Below are 21,974 nucleotides of genomic sequence, written 5' to 3'. Positions count from 1 at the left end.
AGATCATTAAAACCATATGATGATAGCATGTCTTTAAACTTTGATGCTTGGAAAAGGTAAAGTTGGGGCATGCTTCCCTCTTCTTTTAACAGCATCAGTTGCTGCCATTTGTGAAGCAAGATGTTCCCTCATTCTTGGTTTATATGAAAACGCAACATCCACAGTTTTAAACAACGAAGTTTACTTCAAAGGCTCGTTTTAATGTCAATTTAGGCGAGTTATGTGAAAGGTCCTGTGAAAGGCCTTTCTCCCACCCACACACCCGGAAGCTTTAAGCAACATTTTATGGAGTAAAATGAAAGAATGAGCTGTAGAAATGTAGTCATCCAGGAATATTTTATTATACCACAATATTAATGTGGTAATATTCTGTAATCCATAGTATGACTCTGAAAAGTGTATATGACAACTATGAACATATATTAAGTCTTAAGTTTCTGTTTTCTCTCTTTATCCCACATTCTGTAAAAGCTCTTTCTCAAGTCTGAATAAACCAATAAACACTTCATATGAATATTTTCTCTGCTATGCAAAAATAAATAACATTTACTGTGAATACTGAAGCAGTCACTTGTAAGATTATGACAAGAAGCTGTCCAACAATGTCATGTACAGTGCCTTTTTTTTGTGTTTTTCTAGTCAAATGCACCAAGAAAAAGGATCTCGGGTACACGAAGTAATCCGTTCTGAAGCCTGTAATGCTAACAGATAACCACTTACAGGGAAATAGATAATCTGCAAATATAGTGTACACCGTACAAATATAAATGTTTTTTAAAAGACACTTCACAATAGAAATGGTCATATCCTGCAACAAACAGCGTGAGGTTTCGTATATTCGTGCACAAAGCTTTCTCAGTTTTCTATATTTGATATTATGAATTAAAAGTTGAGACAATAGACTACTCTTTTTTTTTTTTTTTTAATTTAAATCCCTACTTAAGGTATGTCTGGTCTTCTTGAATACACTAGCTGTATACATGTAAGCAAAAGCATAGTAGCCTGAGTTGAACACTGGTTCTAGATTGTAAATGCAGTGCAGCAGCATAAATCTACAAAACAGGCTCAGGGAAGGGAGCCGCTCTCACGCCCGTCTCCCTTGCTACCTAATGTGGGACATAGCTTGTTGAAAAAAACCAGCCTGCTCCTGTGCTTTGAGAAACTACGCTCAGACGTTGGATTCTATAAAAGAGCGTTTGGGCTTTATGGGAGCCATGTGCAGAGCTGGGTTGTCTCTCGTCAGGCTCGCCTGCCTGTGCCTCCCCTCGGGGAAGCGTAGCTGGGAGGATGTGGTACCTCTGCCCTCTCGCTGGTGCAGCCGGTCTCCAAACTCACGGCCCTGCTGCTGGCTGTTGCTGTGGCTCACAGAGTGCTGCTCCTGGAATGATGCGTGTTTGAACTCATTGTTCAGCCCTTGGAACTCCATCACGGACATGCTGAAGCTCTCCACCCCTCCTCCCTGCCGGCTCAGGCCAGAGGCCTGCTGGCTGACTCGCACCGCTTTGTCCATGACCCCCATAAAGGGCCGGGGCTTTAACTCAGGTTTTGTCTTGAAGCTACCGCTGCTCTTGATAGGGCACGGGGCATCTGGTGCCTGCTGCCTGCCCCCATCTGACAGGTTCCCACTGGAGGCCTGACTGGAGCTGGAGCCCCTTGAGCCTGTTGTTCCTGCTCCACCACCCTCCCGCCTAACCTCCATACCAGCACCTAAAGCGAGCGCCAGGCCATCCAGAGCCACAGAGTGGGTAGAGAGCCTGTCAGAGCCCCTGGAGAAGCTGGAGGAGCGCGGCTGGTACATCTGCAGAGGTCCAGGTGGGGAGGAGCTGTTGGGAGACATAGGGTGATAGTGCTCAGTAGGACTGAGCCCAGAGTGTTCACAGGATCCAGGGCCGATGTCGATACCCATAACAGGTGCAGGCCTCAGAGAGGTGGAGATGTGTCTACCTGGCAAAGGACTAGAAGGACCGCACAGAGACAGAGGCCTGCCCCCAATTCTGCTCCCTGACTGGAGGGAGTGGCACTGGTGATGAGTCCTGCTGCCCTGGCTCTGGAGTTGCCTGTTAACAGCAGGAACTGGCTCGGGCATGTCCACAAACAGCTGGTTCTGTACATATTCCTCTTGATGAAAGCTCGGCGACTGATCTCCTAATCCAAAGGCCACAGCTCCGGGGAGAGTCCTGTTCGGAGCGTATGGATTCAGAGGCCAAAATTCAGGACTTTTCCCACACTGCAGGCTCACCTCCTCGCCATCTTCCTTTTCTTCTTCCTTCTCCGCATTGGCCTGCTCTGCTGGGATGTGCCTTTCCAGACTTCCCTGTGAAAAGACGTCCGTTTCCTCCTCTGTGGTTTGATGATGGTGGGTGTGAGGGTCCCTGTTGTAACCCTGTGCCGAGTTGTTGCTGGAAAGCTTCTGATGATGCTTACATTCCTCCTCTACTCGTGCCAGCAGGCGTCGGATCTCCCGGTTGGACGGGCAGAGTCGTGCTGCTTCGTGGAGATCTGCCAGCGCTGCAGCAAACTGCCTGGGGAGAACCGAGAAAACGAACAAAAGGAACTTTTTAAAAATACAGAGAGGACGCGGGCCTTTTCTCGCAAGAATTTCCTCTAAGCAAAAGGATTCGGCTCGAAGTATACTTGAATATTGTTGTACCTGCTACTCCTCTTGGCCCGGGCTCTGGCATAAAAGGCTTCATAAGACCTTGGTTTCAGTTCCAGGGCTTTTGTTGCAAACTCCTCAGCTATGCCAAAGTCCTGCAGAAAAATGCATTTAGTGACACGCGCTGTTTGTATTTCAAATTAAATGTGACGCTGTGACGTGCAGCAACAAATAAACCCCACTGTATGATCAGCTGCGTTTCTAAGTGCCTAGCCTGGAGAGTGCCGGCTCTGCAGAAATAATTTGAGGCCATTCCAGTAATAAAAAAAAGAACAATACTGTTTGTTTGCCGCTTCATTATATGGAGCTGAGGATCAAAACCTGTTTAATGAAACAGAACTCGCGCTGCAATCATTTTTATTGACCAGGAGCAGAAGGAGAGCGGCTTACCTTTCCTGCTGGTTTTTACTGCTCCCATCATCACTCTCAGGTGAATATTTAATGACACCAACACAGTGTGATTCTGTCCTTCAGAGTGAGGTCAAAACGACAGCCTTGAATGTGAGATTGTGAGCGTCGCTGTTGAATGTTTAATGACGGTATCATGTAGTCTCCCTGCTGGCCCCTACTGCCTGCGTTCAGCTGTAATATGTGGATTTTAGCCAGCGCGTTAGTGCGGCCACTGTAAATAAACCCCCTGCAGAGCCACGGAGAAGGAAAGAGAGTGGACTTAGCCTGCCAGAGAGAGTGACCTTATCACATCACATTATCTGCTCCATTATTCATCGGCCACACTGACCCTAAGGATGGCATTTTTACACAGTCTGTTAGGACGTCTGTCATCACCAGGGTGGGTTCCAGCCCTGGCTGCAGGCCACACACACATCTATCTCCACACTAACGGCACACAGTTATTCATTATGTCACCACCTGCTTCCAGGTCTTACAAGTACATTCTGTTTACCAGGGAGGCCTGAAATTAGATCTGAAAAGCAGCTATATTTTTGCATTGCGCTATACCAGCGGAGACATGTTCTTTTTATGTTGATACAGATAAATAATACATCTTGAGAAACCGTGTATCTTGCCTCGGCCGCCCTAACTGACATTCCCTAGGTGTCCAACAAACCTGCAGATGTTAAATAGTGCAGAAGTGGTTTGGTACAGCTGTGAGTCTTACGTTGGTTTTCCTGCGGCACCGTGAAAGGTTTAGATAGAGGGAGACTCGCAGGTCTTTCAAGCCTTTCAGCTCCTCTCCTTGCCCCTCACGTGGTAGTTTCCTTAGGGCATACTGATAACGCTGGCCTGCTTCTTTCATACGTCCCTTCTGTGAAAGAAGAGAAAAACTCAAAGGGGGTTACTGACAACTAATCGTTTTCCCACCACATGTAACATGTAACATTCGCTATACCGCACCTTGTAAAGTAAGTTCCCTTCCTCCATCAGCTTCTGCAGCAGGATGAGGAGAATGTCTGGTTTGGAGGAAGCCATAGCCCACGTAGCATGACCTGATGGAGGGGTACAAAAACTTTTTGTATTATCCTGCCTCACCTTATCTCTTGTTCTTTGGATGTTAAATATGTCACATATGTCGGGTACCTGATCGATCGTGCGGAGCCGTTCTATAGCCTTTTGTTTGATAACGGGGAGCAACCAGGGATGGAGAGAGAGAGAGGTGAGAAGGGAGTTAGACAAGTGGATGTAAAACTGCTCGTGTGTGGCAGTAATCAAATATCTATCAAGCCGTAAAGAGCCACTGATTAGTTTAAGGCGAATACGAGCGCACTTTGAGTGATGGGCTTAGCCTGAGACGCGTCGATTCAACTTTATGCTATGTTAGACGTCGTGCCGCAATTAGTGAAGAAAAATTGTTGTACAATAATTAGTTTTGAAGAGGAGCAATGATGGGAGCAAAGTTGTCATGGCAACGGGATCTGGGGCCTGGTCTTCATACATTGCTTTAAAAAAAAAAAAAAACTCAACTAGGTGACTAGGTTAGGACCATGTAGGAGGAGTTACCTCTTCCTCTGAACCACTGCTATCTTGTCGGGTGTTTGTGTCTTATCACAGCCTTGTTGGTTCTCAAATACTTCATTCATAACTGTTTGGAAGGAAATCTCACATTTTTTTTCATAATGTGTGGGACTGATAAATAATTCCCTTTTGAATGAAGTAGCTCTTCTCTAAAAAGCAATAAGTCAGGGCACGCAGCATTGCCTTGAGACAAATGTGGTTCAGACAACTGATTTAAGGGATCCTGATGATCGTGCAATATTCTCTCTACTCCAAATGCTCTTGTTATTACAGTAACACAACATTTGTTTGTGCTTATTAAATGTAGTTTCGTTTTTTTTGCCTGATTGCTTATGCCTCAAAGATGCAGAAAAATGTATTTTATTCTTTAGTTTCATGGCAGCAAGAAGGCCTGGTCGGTGTTGACCTTTAAGGTGTGAGGTTTGGGTGTTTCATCCATGCCTGTGTGGGTCACAGTCTAAAGACATGACTGCAAGGTTAATCCCACAGGAAAAAGAGACAACTTGCATTTGAAGCCGTTACTCAGATAACCCCACTTTCTGTTTTGGTTCAAAACCCCTTCACGGGTGTAAGACTGCTTGAGACGCAGACGTGAAACTGAATCAGTAGCCTGTAATCAATCAGTGTGGCAGACTTCAGTGACAGGAGAAGAGAAAGACGATGAATGGGTAAAGTTGGAACGCTACGGGTACCTATGCATCTTCACTGCCTTGCTCCTAACAAAGCAAACACATATAAAGTTGTGCTTTTCGTGTTTTCATTGCACACAATGCGAAAAATGTACAGTATAGACTATACTAGGTAAGTGAACCTCTGCGATTAAATAAAATAAAGGCAAGCAAAATGTGGTTAATTATAAACGCTTAAGTCTGCTCTTCTTGGAAAATATAGCCTGGTTTGGTTCATCATAAATCCCTGCAGGAAACCCCTGGTGGAGGTTGTTGCTGCTAAAGGAGGTTCTACCAAGTTTTAAATTCAAGAGATACTTATACTATATTGAAATATTTCTATGCTATACTGCTTTTACTCCACTACATTTTGAGTCCAATCATTATGTTTTTTACTCCATACTAAGCTTTACTTGCTTATTATTTTACAAAGTAATTGCATTGTTACAGTTTAAGCTAGTGAGCAACATATAAGTAATTAAACTACCAACAGCTGCAACAATAAAGAGATATATGCATCAACAAATCAATAATAATAATACAACAATATCAAGTCATGATTCTGAAAAGCATCAATTCAAATGTGCAAATTTAATTTAGATTCAGGTTCTTTAAATATATTTGAATATATAATCTCTAAAGTAGTAAACTACTTACTACTAGAATTTTAACTAATTAAATAATAAGTTAAAATATTTTTTTCCACACATTTCTATCACATGATCACCTTTGTGTAGTTTAAGCAATACTTGTGCAGCTTTACTTTTCACATAATAAATCTGCGTATGATACAGGGCTGCATATGAGCTTGACAATTATATTTTGCACACCATTTACTTTGCACCCTTATTAAACATTTCTTTGTGTCTCCTCCTGAAATCAAACCAGGGATCATTTGCTCTTTAAGTGAATTTGTAAACCACTGCACTCAGATAAACCTACAAGTTTCAAAACCTTTTTTTTTTTTTTAAGATGTGGCCTTTACTGCAGGCCTGCTAAAGTTTAAACAAAAAAAAGGTTCATACCCATTTTGGATCCCTTCTTAAGCAGCGACGCCACCAGCGCCGGGTTCTGGCAGCCAGTCGCTCTCTCCGAAACTCTGGAACTGTTGTCAGCTCTCTCCAGCACCGCTCCATTTTCCACCAGGCAATGCACCTGAACAGTCATTGAACAATATTAACATATTTATATTTAAATTAATTACTTCAGCAATGAAATGCTGATTTTTAAATAGTCTCATTGATTATGAGCAGTAAGCCTCACTAAATTAGCAGACGGGCGCTCTGCTGCTGACTTTGGAAAACTGTTGATTATCAAAGTCTTTGATTACTCTCCTGCTCATCAGCGGAACAAATCAAAGCCAAAATGCTTGGATTGAAGGCTGGCTGCATGAACTGTTGTGGAAATCTGAGGTCTTGTGCAGAGCGCCGCATGAAGATTGTTATGGTTATTATAGTAATTGCAACATTTATCTACAATTTATTGCAATTATGTGTTGCGTGTTGCTAATCATCTTTTAATTGCATGTTTTGCAGAATATTGTCAATAACCATTAAACCCACTGTATCTGCATCCCCGTTAAGGGCAGCTAGGTCAAGCGGAGTCCGCCCCTGTCTGTCTGGATGGTTCAGGTCAGCTCCTGCCTCCATCAGAACCTGCACTGCACCTTTCTGGCCCTTCATGCAGGCCCAGCTAAGTGCAGTCAGCCCCTCCTGATCAGCAGAGGACAGAGAAGCACCTGGGACCACAAACAATAAAAGTATTGCTCTCCAGTTCATATATACACTTCAAACAACCTTGGATCTCACTGTAAAAGGTGCTTACTCTCACCCTTTGACAGCAGGAGTTCAACCGTGCTTGCGTGGCCCTCAGAGGCGGCCAGTATCAGCGCAGAGCGTCCCTGCTTATCAGTGGCGTCGATGTCTGCACCTTGCTTCAGTAGCAGCTCGGCAACCTGGGAAAGTGAGAATAAATAATTTTAAAAATTGAAAAAACAGAAGACAGAACTGGTAAGGAGAAGAACCTCCTTACCTGTGTGTGTCCATGTTTGGTAGCACTAAGCAGAGGGACCATTCCTCTGCGGTTTGCTTCCTCGAGCCCTGCCCCCCGCTCCAGGAGGAAGGCGCACATCTCGAGCCTCCCTCTCCCTGCTGCTGCACTGAGCACTGACAGAGGGTCGGCATAGAGATGAGGAGGCGAAGAGAAGAATATGTAATTGACACATTTAGGAGAGAAGTAGAAGCCGAAGTGAGAAACAGAAAGGAGACAAAAAAAGAGGCCTGTTATTTCCATAATCTGTATGATTCTAACACTTTTCTGCTTTTAAATGTAGATATCTGAGAAACACACTTTCTGTTACACAACGCAATTAAAAAAAAGCAAGCAGCATACAGTTATTTCTAATGATGACACACCAAACAATCTGCACCCCACCCTAATCAGCCAGTGTTATTCTGACAAACTGTGGGCACTGACCATTTTTTCCTCCCCAGTATGCGAGTCCCTCAGCTAATTGAGCTGCTGGGGACAGAGGCACGGTATTGATGCTGTACTGGTATATTCTCCAAGTACCCTTGATAAATGACATTCTGTTTAATGTGTCCACATGCTTCAGTGGACAAATCTATTATATAACACTGTGTTTAAGGAGGAGTTATTGCCATATGAGTCAAAGAAAAAAACAACAAACCCCCTCGCTGTGCAGCTGCCTGTGTTTAAGACGAATTTGTGGAGCTGCACAATGGAGCAGCGGGATCAGTGGAACTGCTGTTTTCAATACAAACTAAAGTGAACAGGTGAAAATATTCTTCTTAAAGGGGACCTATTAAGATTTGCTTTATTTTCTGCACTGTTACAATGGTGGATGCTCGTGTTAAACATGGCAAAGATTTTAAATTATGGGCTGAAAGCTCAGGATTCAGTTTTTGCCTATCTAGGCTATTTATGATTTCACTGGGGGAGCAGGGATATCCCTAATATGATCCTCTCAGGCACACAGCTTTATTTGGATCCATCCATTTTCTTGTGTGGGGCTTGAAGCCTATCTTGCAGTTTTGGCGGTCGGTCACAGTGCTAGCACAGAGAGACTGACAACAACACACTCACTCATCCATATCTATGGCTAATTCAGAACCACCGATTAGTTCATTAAGCATATTTTGGGCTGTGGGAGGAAGCTGGAGGAGACTAGATCTACCGGAGGTTTCTTACTGTTAAAAGGGAGTTTATCCTTCCCATGGTCGCTAAAGTACTCGCTCATGATTGTTGGGGTTTTGTCACACGCCAAGGCCAGTTCTAACCCACAGCCTTCCTGCTGCGAAGTGGCAGTGCTGACCACTGCACCCACGTGCCACATCAAAGATAAATAAAGTTTAGACTTTAACATTTTAGACACTAAAATGTTAAAGTTTGAAAGTAGAATAGGGGGTCCCCTTTAAAAAGAAGATTTAAAAAATGTGATATGCATCACTCACTCCCCAAACAAGTGGAAATCCTTGGTTCAGTAATTAGACTTTAACATGTACCTCGAATGACCACTTTGCCTTTGCTAATGGACTCTAATCTGATCATCCCAACACTAAACATAAAACAAAGCAAGAGCAGTGCCCACACAAAGGTGAATGTTCACAAGGGTACTTTGTGCTTCCTTTTTTTGCTGCTTCGGTCCTGCAGGGGACTGTGTAATAGAATTATAGCATAATGGTGCTGTAGGCACAGAAACAGGCCGTGTGTCTGACATGCTTTCAGGAAATGGACTTAACAGAATTCTGCAAGCTGCACTATCACATCCATGACAGAGGTAAACGTATTACAATTGAATAGCAGCTGCTTTTAGATTTTACGAATGCGACTGGACATAAGATAATCAGACGATAAATGTGATGCTCCATTTATGCCAAAAAACAAATATGATTTACAATCAAATCTGCTTTTTGATATCAACCAGAGCATCTTAAAAAAAATAAATCGTACTACTAAAAGCAGCTAATGGATATTGTTACGATGAGCTCCTGCAGCCCCCCTGACATACAGGTAAGTTTATTGTGTGTCCCCTGCACAGAGCTAAAATGTGCATGAAATGCAACCCCGAAGCCCTTGAGCATGACTCTAGGACCACAGTGACTGACAGAAAGAGGTGAGAAAGCTAAATTTATCTGAGTGGTAGCAGAAATGCACCCGTTTCTCCCCAGAGTGAGTCGTGAGCGTCCATCTGCACCGCCAGCTGTTCATCTTTCAAGTCCAGCAAGCTTTTCACCACCTGCAGGAAAACACAATTTACAGTCTTCTATTGCTGGCTTGCTGCACACAAAACAGAGCAAAGCACCCACAGACCTTGAACAGAAAATAACAAACCACATCTAATGAATCCTCTGCATCAGCCAAGGACAAGCACCACGTTCCACATAGAGACGAATTTCAGCAATTTTAAAAATGTTTCTGTCAGCGGGACCTTGATCTGATACATACCTGTGTGTGCCCCACGCCGGCTGCCGCTGTAGCTGCCTGCTGTGCTGCCTGTGTTTTTCCAGTCACAGTCTCACCGCTGTGGTGCTGCTGTGGGTCAGTGGGAATCTCCTCTCCCCAATCCTGGCCCAGCAGGATGTTGATGATTTCTACATGGCCCTTCAGCCCGGCGTGGACCAGCGCGCACTGGCCGCTCTTATCAGCATGGCTCACCTGGCGCAGAGGGATACGCAGAAGGACTTAGAACACTGACCCTGGCTAGTGCCTGTAATACGCTGGCCTAGATCAGCCCAATATACTGTGTGTCATCCTTCTCCTAGAATAGATCCCGGAGCTGTGGTGAATGTAAAACTGGAGCGGTTCCGGACATCAGTGATGTAGAGATACTGAGAGGCAGAGTGTTCTGTCACAGATTAAAATCTGATCTATTCACGGTAATTATGCCCGTTACGCCCTCCTAGCCCATAGTTGTCTGTCTTCATCTTGGCACAGAAGTGACACTGACCTTGCTCCCTTTCTTGCAGAGCAGGCTGACGATGTCGGCGTGACCCGCGGCGGCAGCCAGACACAGGGGCGTCATGCCGCTGTCGGTGGTACCATCTGCAGGAGCGCCCATTTCAAGCAGCAGAGCGACCATCTCTACATGACCCAGGTGGGCATGCACAGCCAGGATGGGAGCATGTCCTATCACCTCCGTACACCAGGTCACGCTAGCGCCACCGAGCATTAACAGACGACTCACCTACAAAATGAAAAGAAGTTCCGAGTTATCAGTTTGTATGAAAATATATATATGAAGAGAACATTTAAATATAGAGCACTGCAGTGTGTCACCTTGATATTAGGTGTATATAGGTTTCGCAGGGAGGCCAGTGCAGCAGACAAACTGTCGGTGCTGCAGTTTACCCACATGGCCTGCAGAACGCTGGAGGACACACCTGTCTTCTTACTCAGACCCTGTAAGTGTGACAGAGGCGCAGGCAGAGAGATGCCGAGAGTTAAAAACATTTTTCTGATGGAGAATTCGAATCGCTCCTCGGGATAACGCAGCAGAGTGTAGCTCACACACATAAGACAGTTCAATATTCACTGTTGATGTTTATGTTTATGAGTAGTGCTAATATGCGTGGGTGACAGTAGGAACCTGGGTTCACTCTTACTCATGTGTTTCCATGCAGCTAAACACGGTAAAGTATGGGACCTTGTTTATGTGAAGCTTTTGGATTCCTCAGCTACGCTCATAAACCTACTTAACAAGTTATATACAGAGTATCACATTTCCTATTACCTTGAATATGTGAGCCTTGAGGATGTGGTGCCCCATTTCCATAGTCTGCTGCCTGTTGAGCTTTCCCTCCTGTCTGGAGAACATGAATGCCAGGAGAGCGTGGCCGCTCCTGTGCGATTTACAAATAAGAAACAGGATACATTACCAAAAGTTCTAATCAAATAAATCTACGGTGCCGTGAGAAAGCATTTGCCGCTTCCTGATTTGTTATTTTTTGCATATTTATCTGACTTACATGTTTCAGATCATCAAACAAATTTTATTATAGGCAAAAATAACCCAAGGAAATACAAAATGCAATTTTTTAATGATTTTAAATTCAGCACTGTTCCAGCTTTTCTCCATTTGTGGATAATGGCTCTCACTGTGGTTCACTGGAGTCCCAAAGTCTTAGAACGACTTTGTAAACCGTTTCCAGACTGATAAGACATCAGGGATTTTGTTTCTCAGCTGTTTTGTGAGATTGTGACATGAACGTGTTGCTGTTTGAGATCTTTTAGCCTGCTTCGCTTTGTCATACAGGTTCTATTTAAGTGATTTCTTGATTCAGCAGGTCTTCCAGTAATCAGGCCTGGGTGTGGCTAATAAAATGTAATTTCGTTTTCTACAAAATGTGGGTAATTACAGTTAATCCATGATTTAACAACAGGGAAAATTACTTTTTCACATATGGTCAGGTAGGTTTGGATCAAATCCTAATTTAAAAACTGCATTTTGTATTTACTCAGGTTGTCTAATAATAACATTTGTTTAATGAGCTGAATTTTTTAAATCTTAAACTGATTTGTTATACATGAATCTTAAGAGTCCTCTGCTGCGCGACCATTTTAGTCTCACCTGGGGTCACAGAGAAAGTCGCTGCTTTCTCCATCAGCTCGCCAAACCAACCACTCTCTGAAGGAGGGATGACACAGCATCCGTGTGCCGTCTCTGCGTCTCACCTACGAACACAAGTGATAGTTACATTTCTTAAATGATTCCCTTAGCGTCCAACCAGATCTTCTTAGATGTCACTGGATTTTATTCACACATTATTCAAACCAGACAAAAGTTTGACTCATTACGGACGCCGTCACGCCACCATATCAACAATCTTACCATGAACCCAGCCAGGCTGTCTAATCTCTGCTGGAAGTCCTTCCACTCCAGCTCCCCCTTGACACTGCCTGCGTTCAGTGCTCTGAACATTTGCTCATCAGCCAGTGGGTGCAGAGACGCCAGTGCCACATTTAGCACCGGAAGCACCCGCTCAAAGAGCTCTTTATCCGGAAAGCTCACACGACACATCAGCAGGTACACCTAACAGACAGCACATGCTGTTAATCATTTGCAGTGGATTTTCTTTACTTTACATTAAAATAATGAAACAATAAACAATTTAAAAATATACAACAACACTGTTTGGCAAAATGTAGCTGGCAGGTAGCGCTTTGATGTGCTTTTGATGTTTGTGTGGTGGGTTTATGGTAAATATTAATCACATTATCAGGACCAACGTAAACATCTTCTGTAAAGCTAGTCTGCATGACAGCTTCTATCATTTTGCAGTACTGGATTCGATGCCATCTTGCACCTATTAATAAGCCGGTCGGAGGATTGCACGCATCATCATGATGGTAAAAACACATGTAAGTGTGAGTCAAAGGTAAAATAAGCTAAAAGTACAGTGTATTTCAAGAGCTTATGATTATTATTATTATTATTGTTATTAGATTCATCGGGCACTCCAGTTGTTTCTGTGTATAACTGTTGCCGTCCACAACCTTGGCCTACACATCCTTACCTCACATTTATGCTTCCTTTTTGTGGCATCATCCAATCTTTGTGCAATTGCATTTCTAAGTCATCCATTGCCTGACTTTACACCAATGATTATGTAACAATAAAATGTCATTTTTACCAAGAGCTATTTTTGGCACTTTTTATGAAGTTTCAGCCTTCTGTCACGTTTATTGATTTGAGCAGCGTGCGGGTACCGTTTCCTCTTCCTCCTGAAACACATCCCTGAATGTTGTTGCCCGTGTACCTTAATTGTGTGTAGATTTTATGAAGAGTGATTATTACTTCAGCCTGGAGCGAGATGCCATTTCACGACAGACAGCTCAACAGGATGACTGATAACTGTTAAGTGCTAGACTGTGAACTCGCCCAAATGTGGAGGAGGAGAACATTTCCAACAATGCACTTCAGGTAAAATATGTCTTTTTAACTCTGGAAGATTAAAAAATTGCAAATTACCTCTTTATTGAACTGATAACTCAGTGACACGCACATTATTCCACATCTGTGGTTCACAACCTTTTCTGTCATGCATAATTTAACAAACTACACCAGCTGGAGTGATGGATGCTGGCTGATTTTACAGTGTCAGACTTTTTAGAGCCCTTTAAAGGGGAGAACATTTTCTAAAGATCCCAAATACATCCTGACGCGGATTTAGCAAAGCGGACTGACCACAGACTGTATATTGAAGATTGCTGTAGATGCAATGACAGCAAACATTGGTTAGTGAAGTGTAGCTGTGAAGGCTTGAGATGAGCTTTTCTCCATCACCACCTTTACAGTTGAAATCAGACTATACAATGCGTGTTATTAGCCAATGAGCTGAGTCATTAGTTCATTAGCTAATGACTTGCCATTTACAAGTCGTTAGGGAAAGAGGTGGACTCTGGTTCACCTTCATTTCTGACCATAATTTACATGATGAACTTCACGATGACTTGATGCTAGAGACTGAGCCCTCTATTATCAAGAAAGTGCAGCGGCTACTTTAGAGTCTGTTGGGGCTGTAGGCAGACATTCACAGGAGACACCGTCAACCAGTGAACATCACTGTTATCTTATTTATGACACCAACAGTTAAAAATAATAATAATAATAATGAAATGTAAGAGGTCTTATTGTACCAATGGTAATTATGTGTCTTGGCTGTTCTATGCCCTCCAGATCCAAAGACCTACTCTACTAAAGTTAGACCTAAGCAGGATCAACAGGAGTCAGCAGATCCAGGTGTGCCCTAAGTGGTCAGGCCTCCACCAGTGTCAGGGAAAATTCTGCACTTTGCCGCTGCTGTAGTTTAAAGTTTGTCAGGTCCTTAGGGGCCCCCTCCCAACTGGCTTGGGACGCCCAAGCAGTTGCCTGCCTTGCCTGTTGTTCCATCAGTGCCCCTGGAAAAGTGTTTGCTATGGTCACTAATAGGCACAGGTGCCAAACTGGCCCTGGGGCTAAATTATTAAAGACTGAAAAATCACCGAGCTCTCGTGTTATTGTTGGTACTGCAGAAATTTTGTCTGTCATTGCTTCAGGTATGTTATGCTAGCAGTCTGATGCACACAGATAAATATCTAAATGACTGGGTATCTCATCTAAAATATGAACGCAGGTCACTGGGTTTCAAATAACTGACTGCTATGGGTGCGTGAATTAAGTCTGAGATGGTCAAAACATCATCTGATTTGTTGCTCTTAATTCCCAATTTCAGCTTCAGCGATTTGGAGGCTAGTAAAAAGTAAAGTAATATTACAGCACAGTAAATGTTGTCAGAAAAAATGCTGAACATCTGTTCAAGGTGGAGGTTTTTAATTCTTGCATACTGGATACGCTAATATAGACTTCATTTGTTTTGGATGGGTGGAATACATCAAATGTAATTTTTGGTTTTTTGAGCATCCTGGACAGATGATACATGAGAAAATGATCTCTGATCTGATATCCTTTTAATTTTGTTATTAATTCGAAGTACCGAAATAGTACCACTAAAATCTAAATGATACCCATCCCAAGTCCCAGAGCAAAGGAACCAAGGATTGTTTGTCGACAGATTTTTATACAAATGGAAGCCTTTTTGACAAAAGGGTCGGCCCCTACAGACCATTAAGAAGTATGCAGCTCTAAGACACTTTCACTCTACAGGACTTGCTGAGATATTTCTCCCTGCAGGCAGCTAGCTGGCTAGGTTTCCAGCAACAAGAAATGCTTTTTGCACCCTGAGAGAAGCGAGTGATTTCACAACAGACTGGCAAGACGGCCACCATCAAATTAGAGTTTCTATTAGTCTAAAGATAATGTGGAAGAGAGTATTCACCACAAACCCTACCCCTGTGTATACACAGATAAGCTGTAAAGCAGAACTTTTAGAACAGCTAATGTTTATTTCCTATTTGATTTACAGGGAGATTTATCCATTACTTTAGGCTAATGTGAACTACTTCGGTGCACGCTTTTATTTATGCTTGTCCAGTGCTTTGCTGTTCTGCACTCTCAGATTAGTAGAGCTTCCAGGTACCTTTCAGTAAGACGTTTCAAATGAGCATTTTTACAAATCAATGCTCTACATGTCTGACCTCTGACAGGGAGACAGGCACGACCAGGTAGTTTCCTCCCTTCAGTGCCAGATCGCCTTTGTGGAACAGATCCAGGGTCAGCTGAAGATAGAGGATGGAGCCGTGGCTCCGTGTTGACAGATGGCTGCTGAATTTGCTCAGGAGCAGAGGATCAGGGGCGGAACCTGTTGGCGTGGTGACATTAGCGGCAATCTGGGTGCTGCTGCTGACCCGGTGATGGATGTAGTCACTCAGGTCGGCTCCCAGATCGCTGCTGTCTGGCAGGATGTCCAGTGAAATACCAGAGAACGGAAGGAGGGTGGTGATATCCTGCAGGAGAAGAAACAGTTAAATTACTGCTGATACCACACAAAGGCACAATTCAACAGTTAAAGAGCTGCAGTCTGAGGTGTATTAGCAAAGGACACATTTAAAGCACCAAAATCAGGACCCATTCCTCAGATGCTGTTGCCTCTGACTCACGCAGAGCCATGGGATACAGTACAGTAAATACTGTGACAATGACTCAAGCTCCAACATTGCTCACAGGCATCTCTCAGATTCGCATTTCATCTCCTTGCTTGCCATCCTCAGCTGCTCAACACCGGCCAAAACCAGCTATGACTGATCAAAGAAAAAAAAATCCATGTTATTGCAGCTCAGTTCCTCATTAACCATCACTAACATTTTGGTTCAACGACAAGCAGCGGACATGTGATCGCGGACAGTGCTTCGCTTAACCCCTTCACAACACTTCACTGCGAAATATTCAGGTCGTCATACAAGAGCGAGCTCTTCCTGTGAAATGGTTGAAGTGGTAAAAAAGAGAGGAGAATCACGATCCACGTAGGAATCGTGGACACCGCAGGAGCGGAATTAACAACGGTACTGCTCATCCTTAACTTTTGATATTTAATGCTCACTGACTTTTAGTGAATCATGAAGAAAATAACCGCGAATGTGTTTTGTGTATTCCCAAACACTAATCCAATTATGCAACCGACTGGCTGGCTGTCAAGCTCCAGACTCCCAGCAGACTCCCAGTAGTATTACCATCCATTCAAGGCATAATCCTCGCAACATTTGGAGGCTTGGCTTTGGCATTGGACAGATGCATCCGCTGTTTGGTGGGATTACCAACCGGATTGAGAAAATACATCAGACGGGAGAGACCGACCGTGCCAAACGTCACACTGTCTATACTAAACGCAGTGAAAGCACAACATCAAACTACACAGTGTGTACAGGGAGCAAACACAAAAGAAGCAGGATTTGGTAATACCTCTATCATTTGCGTAGTGTGAGCCAAGGTGAAATCTAAAAAGTTAGTTCACCCAGAAAATAACACAGTGCCAGATATATAAATAGTTGCATAGGTCAGGAGATTTCTGCCTAGTTAAAGTTAAAGAGTTCTCGCCTGATCAGTAACAAGTAAAACACACAAAACATCGTGCTACAAACGAGACACATGGAACTGTATTTGAAGTGTTAGAAAATAAGTTTTCAATTATTCAAAAGCAACATCTGTTTTTCAGAAACAGCAGCTGTGATACTTCACAGTAAGATTTAGCAATTATACAGTATCTGGTAAATGTCTATAAATATACTTTCATCCATGTTATCAGAAGTCCTCACGGAGTGATCAAGAAGGATGAAGCCTTTTTTCAGCTAAAGCTCGATGAATAGTGAGGTACACCCATTTAAATATTAATTAAACTGGTTCCAGTGGTATCACCATAGATTGCATATTTTTAAAAAAATGAATGTAGCCTCCAGGTTTGAAAAGTGAAGCCAAAGCAGATGTTCCTCACGCTGCATTATTTCTAATGGTCCACTTGTATAGTAAACTATGGGAAAATTATGGTACTTGCCACTTTATTTATGATCTCAGAGTCTTATTAGAAACAGGATTAATTGTGAAAATTGCAGTCTCTCTTGACCCTTTTATCCAAAGACACACACATATTATTCCACAAACTAGAGGCAATAAAAATAGAATAAGAAAATTGACATACGGTATATATATAATATATATGTATACATATAGATATAGATATATTGCCTATTCATCTCAGCCAACTGTGATACTCTTAAAAAACTATTTTTATATGCATGATATCATCCTAATCACTGAGCGGGTGGGGCCAAGGAGAGAAACACAGATGTCTGATAGCCAGGCCCTGCCAAACTTTCTTGGCTTGTGGTCATTTAATACTGCCAGAGTATTGTTTTGAAGTAAGTCGTGAGTCACTAAACATTTAAGACCTCTGAGAATATTCTTGTTTAAAAAAGAATTTCCCACTTTTTCCCCACTATTTGTCCTTCAAGCTTGTGTCATCTACCACAGGCGTGGGAGCTTCAGGGTTCTGCGTAGTACCTTTGTTGTTCCTAGGACTGCGTTCTTTTGGATAGAGATCTTGGCTGTCGTTCCTGGGATCTCTAGAGCCTCTTGCACAGTTTAGGGGTCACTGTCCCGAGCGCTGGGACCACTGTTGCCTTCACCCTCCAAACTTCTCGAGCTCCTCTCTCAGCCCTCGGTTCTTCTCAAGCTACTCATCTTGCTTCTTCCTGATGTTGCTTTCACTCGGTATAGCTGCATCAATCACTACAACCGTCTTCCTTTGCTTGTCCATGGCTACTATATCCGGTTGGTTAACCATCACCAGTTTGTCCGTCTTTATCTGGAAGTCTCACAGGGTCTTAGCTGGGTCATTCTCGACCACTCTAGGACGCGCAACCCATTTTTACTTTCCAGGCCATACTCACCACAGATGTTCCTGTATACTACGCCGGCGACTTGGTTATGGCATTCCATGTATACCCTGCCTGCTAGCATCTTGTACCCTGTTGTTATGTGCTGGATTGTCTCAGGGGCATCTTTGCACACCTGGGGTTTTGCCTGGTGTGGTAGACCCCAGCCTGATGACCTGCTCTACCTCCTGAGCTACAGCTACCCCAACTGAGATCAGTTGGAAAATGTGTGACATGTGCTGTGTTTCAGACATAAATATTCTCACTCACCACGAGGCCTGTCCTGACTGTGACCACCAACTTAAGCCAGTGGGGGAATTTGGGGATTATTTTGGTGATGAAGGTGGCTATGGTGTCCCCGTAGTCTGGCTTATGAAATTCAGCCTCATTTAGACTGTCAACCAAAATGATGTAGTCTTCTTCAGGTAGCCTCCGTTCTGATTACACACATAAAAAAGAGAGTAAATAATGAAACAGTGTCTATATCACTAACTTTGCAAAGGCCACAACATACAAACTCTAAAAAAGATTTATGCTGCGTATGAAGAAGACTGGTGCATCCTGGTTTTGTAGCACAGGATATGCTGAGAAAATTACCACCTGCCTATACTGATTATTTTGTACTGAAAGGAGTTCAGAGGCCATTGTTGTTTATTAGCTTGAAACAGGACATATCCATCATATTTTGCATCACCTAAGCTGTCAAAAAAAAAAAAAAGATCTGCAAGGCTTTTAGGTCTAGTACAATCACATTCACACAAGTGCTCTCCATTTTTTTCCAACCTGGTTTATAGAGATGGAGCAGATAAAAAAGAAAACAAGAAAAACACTTCTCTACTCAGACTGCATGGAGGGCCCGGCCATAATAACACATCCATCTGTCTGATTGATTGTATTACGAGAAAGCCTAACCCTAACATTCAAAGCCTTCTTCTAAGTATTTTGTGACCTTGGAATCACAAATTACAAAGACAAAATAACATCCTCCTACTTTCCTATGCAAATGACCAAGAATCTGTTACACACTCTACAGTGTTTCAAATCGTTGACCTTAACTAGGAAAAATCATCAATGAGCCCATCATGGAGTCATTAACATCCCACCCTGAAACGGAAGCTATTTTAATCTTTAAAATGTCTTTTAATGTTTAAATCCCATTTATCTTAGAGTGTGTGCGTATGTGTGTAATTACCCTTGCGCAGGCTGGCTATGGGCTCTAGGACACCCTTTCGGAAGGCAGCAATGGGGTCTTGAACGCAGGAACGTAAGCTCAGTGTGTTTTGTAGGTGAGGCTCTTGTATTAGCAGCTCCCTGTATGGAGCGAGCTGTGGCGCTCTGGCCAGCAGGGCGGCGACACTGTGCACAAACTCCGGCACCAGGCACGTGTATGTGTTGTCGGCCTGACAGAAATGGTAGGCGACCACCTGGAAGGAGGGAGAAGCAGGTGAAAAGTGACAAATGCTGCAATCTGTATCTGTTTATCTCACAACAACAATATCTGCAGTTGAAGTAGAAGTGCACAGAGCCAAAACATGAGATGGAACCGTAGATGAAAGCTGGTTCTTGTTTTAATAAAAAAATAAGTACTGTAAAAAAAAAAAAAAAGTCTTCAGCCACCCCTCATTTCTTTCTTATATCTTGCTAAATGAAAAATAGGTGCACTGATTTATTGAAACGTGCAGACATGGAAATACAGCTATCAGGGAAACTGGAGTATTCCCTGATAGCGTGAAAGTCAATATTTGGCATGACCACCTTTATTCTTAAACACCATTTTTGTCACTTCTGAGGCATCTTGTCAGTTTCTGTACACTATCTGTGTAATATGCATTAGTTGTGGGTTACTGGTTATGCACTGTATTCAAAATTGGCTGAATGAGAAACAGAGAGCAGAAGTGGTTATTTTTTGCAAGAGCATATTTCCCCCATACAGATAAATAGAACAAGAGAGAGAAGACATAGAAACAGCAATTTAACCCGGTCACCATGTCCTCACACCCTGCATGCTGTTATTGGCTGGGGGCTATACACCTGTGGCTCATAGGCTCCTCAGCCCAGAAACATCCAATGCACAGAAAACGTTGAAGAAAAGACGAACACGCCAGCAGGGATTCATTTTGTATCTGTACTTAAAAATATATTTATATATAACTGTAACCTACATTATTATTATCGTATAGTTCACACTTGTTCGCTTTGCTTATGTATGAAAACAAAGACATGTATGTTAATTTATCATGTTATTCTGTTGCTCTTCATTAAATCATTGTATGTAGTGAAATGGCAAAAACAGCTGTTCATAAACAAACAAATAAATAATAAAAACACATTTTATTGCTCTTCTTCTTTGCAAGCTACATTTTCACTGTATGAGACCGAGTAATCAATTACAGGCACTATTAGTGTCACTGCTTGATGAACACTTATGTGCATGACAACATCCCCAGTGCCACTGCACTAAAAATACTTTCGTAAAATGTGTTTACAAAGACCAACGTACACACAATGTCATCTGCTACACATTATTTAAATAATTTATAAAAATTGTAAATGTTATAAAAAAAAAATCGTCAAAGCTATATAGATGTTGATAATCCTGGTACTCTAGGCAGTTTATATAGCAAGTTTCATCCAGATCGATATAGTAAGATACTTACTGTATAGTAAGATTATTACTTATGCATTTATTTATTCATTTCTTGCATTTTGGTTAATTGCAATCATAAAAAGTTAATTCCTATGCAGAAAACAATAATCTTAAATATTGTGAAACTAAAGAAATAAAACTAAATGTGACGAATACGAGCCATGATCTGAAATTAAAACAAGTGTCTTTTCTTTGTGATTTCAGAACAAATGTATGTACAGCTAAAAATGCATCAAACACTATAAGCACACAATAGAATTAAATATAAACACACATAAATGTATTCAGAAATCCTAAAGGTGGCTGAGTTATGAAATAGTTTCTCTAAAACACACTAAATACTGTAAAAAAAAAAAAAAAAAAGAAGTATTAATTTTATCACTAATAATAAAGGTGACTTAAAAAATCAGCAGCTATGTGGTAACTGTTTTGCTGAAGCATAAACATGTGCAATCTTGTTAAGGTGCCAGTCTAGGCTATGAGTGGTTCACATATAATGCTACCAATGATTTTACTTTTGAGCAAACATCTTCACCATCACAAGTAGTCTGACTAGTTCCCATGGAAACTCTTATTGAGGCCAAGTTAGTAAATTTAGAAGCTTCCATGTCATCTATGTGATGCAGTCAGCAGCATGTTCTGCGCGTGTTCAAAAAAACAGAGAGGAACAGTCTGACATTAAAATTTTGTGTCACAAATGTGCAGCTCTTTAACAAAAAAGAGGAACAATGCTGCTTCTGCGTTTATCGCTTCGATCTTTTTTATGAAGGGCTGTTTTACAGTCATGGCTCTCTGTAGGACTGTTTGAGATGTTGCATTATATTACCATACTTACAAATCTAGTGACAACAAAACAACAACAACAAGAAAGAACTGGGCTACCAAAAGCACCATGACAAAATAATATATATCTAAAGGCATTCCTGAGATGTAAATGTAATTTTCTCCTGCAGGTGAGTCACAGCAGTCTGCTCAGCAACAGGATAAATAGCTATAAATGAGTGTGTTCTTCAGCTATATGTGTATGCAATCTCCTATCATTGTCAGGAGTGAACATCAGTCCTGAACATCAGAATGTTTTGTTTGGTGGATAACATTTGGGTTGAAATTCATTTTATGACTATTTAAATGTACGTTTTTTTGGCTTTTTGCCTTTACTGGATAGAGACAGTGAGATTAGGGGAACTAGGGGAGTAAAACGGTG

At 42.3% G+C, this 21,974-nt stretch overlaps 1 protein-coding gene across 1 annotated transcript in view; it reads right to left on the bottom strand.

Annotated features, from left to right (window-relative positions):
- Positions 1 to 322: 322 nt before the first annotated feature.
- The window catches only part of LOC101468151 (protein TANC1), a 47,543-nt gene continuing 25,891 nt past the window's right edge, over positions 323 to 21,974 (bottom strand). Inside the window, exons 11-29 of the mRNA XM_004543375.3 lie at positions 19,316 to 19,547; positions 18,394 to 18,560; positions 15,394 to 15,702; positions 12,149 to 12,349; positions 11,888 to 11,991; positions 11,051 to 11,159; positions 10,597 to 10,719; positions 10,268 to 10,504; positions 9,766 to 9,975; positions 9,475 to 9,556; positions 7,330 to 7,463; positions 7,129 to 7,252; positions 6,861 to 7,036; positions 6,324 to 6,453; positions 4,196 to 4,225; positions 4,013 to 4,104; positions 3,777 to 3,923; positions 2,651 to 2,751; positions 323 to 2,522 (exon numbers count right to left, since the gene is read on the bottom strand). Of these exons, the coding sequence (XP_004543432.2) occupies positions 1,169 to 2,522; positions 2,651 to 2,751; positions 3,777 to 3,923; positions 4,013 to 4,104; positions 4,196 to 4,225; positions 6,324 to 6,453; positions 6,861 to 7,036; positions 7,129 to 7,252; positions 7,330 to 7,463; positions 9,475 to 9,556; positions 9,766 to 9,975; positions 10,268 to 10,504; positions 10,597 to 10,719; positions 11,051 to 11,159; positions 11,888 to 11,991; positions 12,149 to 12,349; positions 15,394 to 15,702; positions 18,394 to 18,560; positions 19,316 to 19,547 (4,062 nt within the window). The 3' untranslated portion in view covers positions 323 to 1,168. The remainder of the gene's footprint in view (positions 2,523 to 2,650; positions 2,752 to 3,776; positions 3,924 to 4,012; positions 4,105 to 4,195; positions 4,226 to 6,323; positions 6,454 to 6,860; positions 7,037 to 7,128; positions 7,253 to 7,329; positions 7,464 to 9,474; positions 9,557 to 9,765; positions 9,976 to 10,267; positions 10,505 to 10,596; positions 10,720 to 11,050; positions 11,160 to 11,887; positions 11,992 to 12,148; positions 12,350 to 15,393; positions 15,703 to 18,393; positions 18,561 to 19,315; positions 19,548 to 21,974) is intronic.

The sequence above is a fragment of the Maylandia zebra genome, linkage group LG1 (genome assembly GCF_041146795.1).
Source record: "Maylandia zebra isolate NMK-2024a linkage group LG1, Mzebra_GT3a, whole genome shotgun sequence".
Taxonomy (NCBI): Eukaryota; Metazoa; Chordata; class Actinopteri; order Cichliformes; family Cichlidae; genus Maylandia; species Maylandia zebra.
Note: the sequence above shows the minus strand (reverse complement) of the source record. Positions and strands in the feature narration are given on the sequence as shown.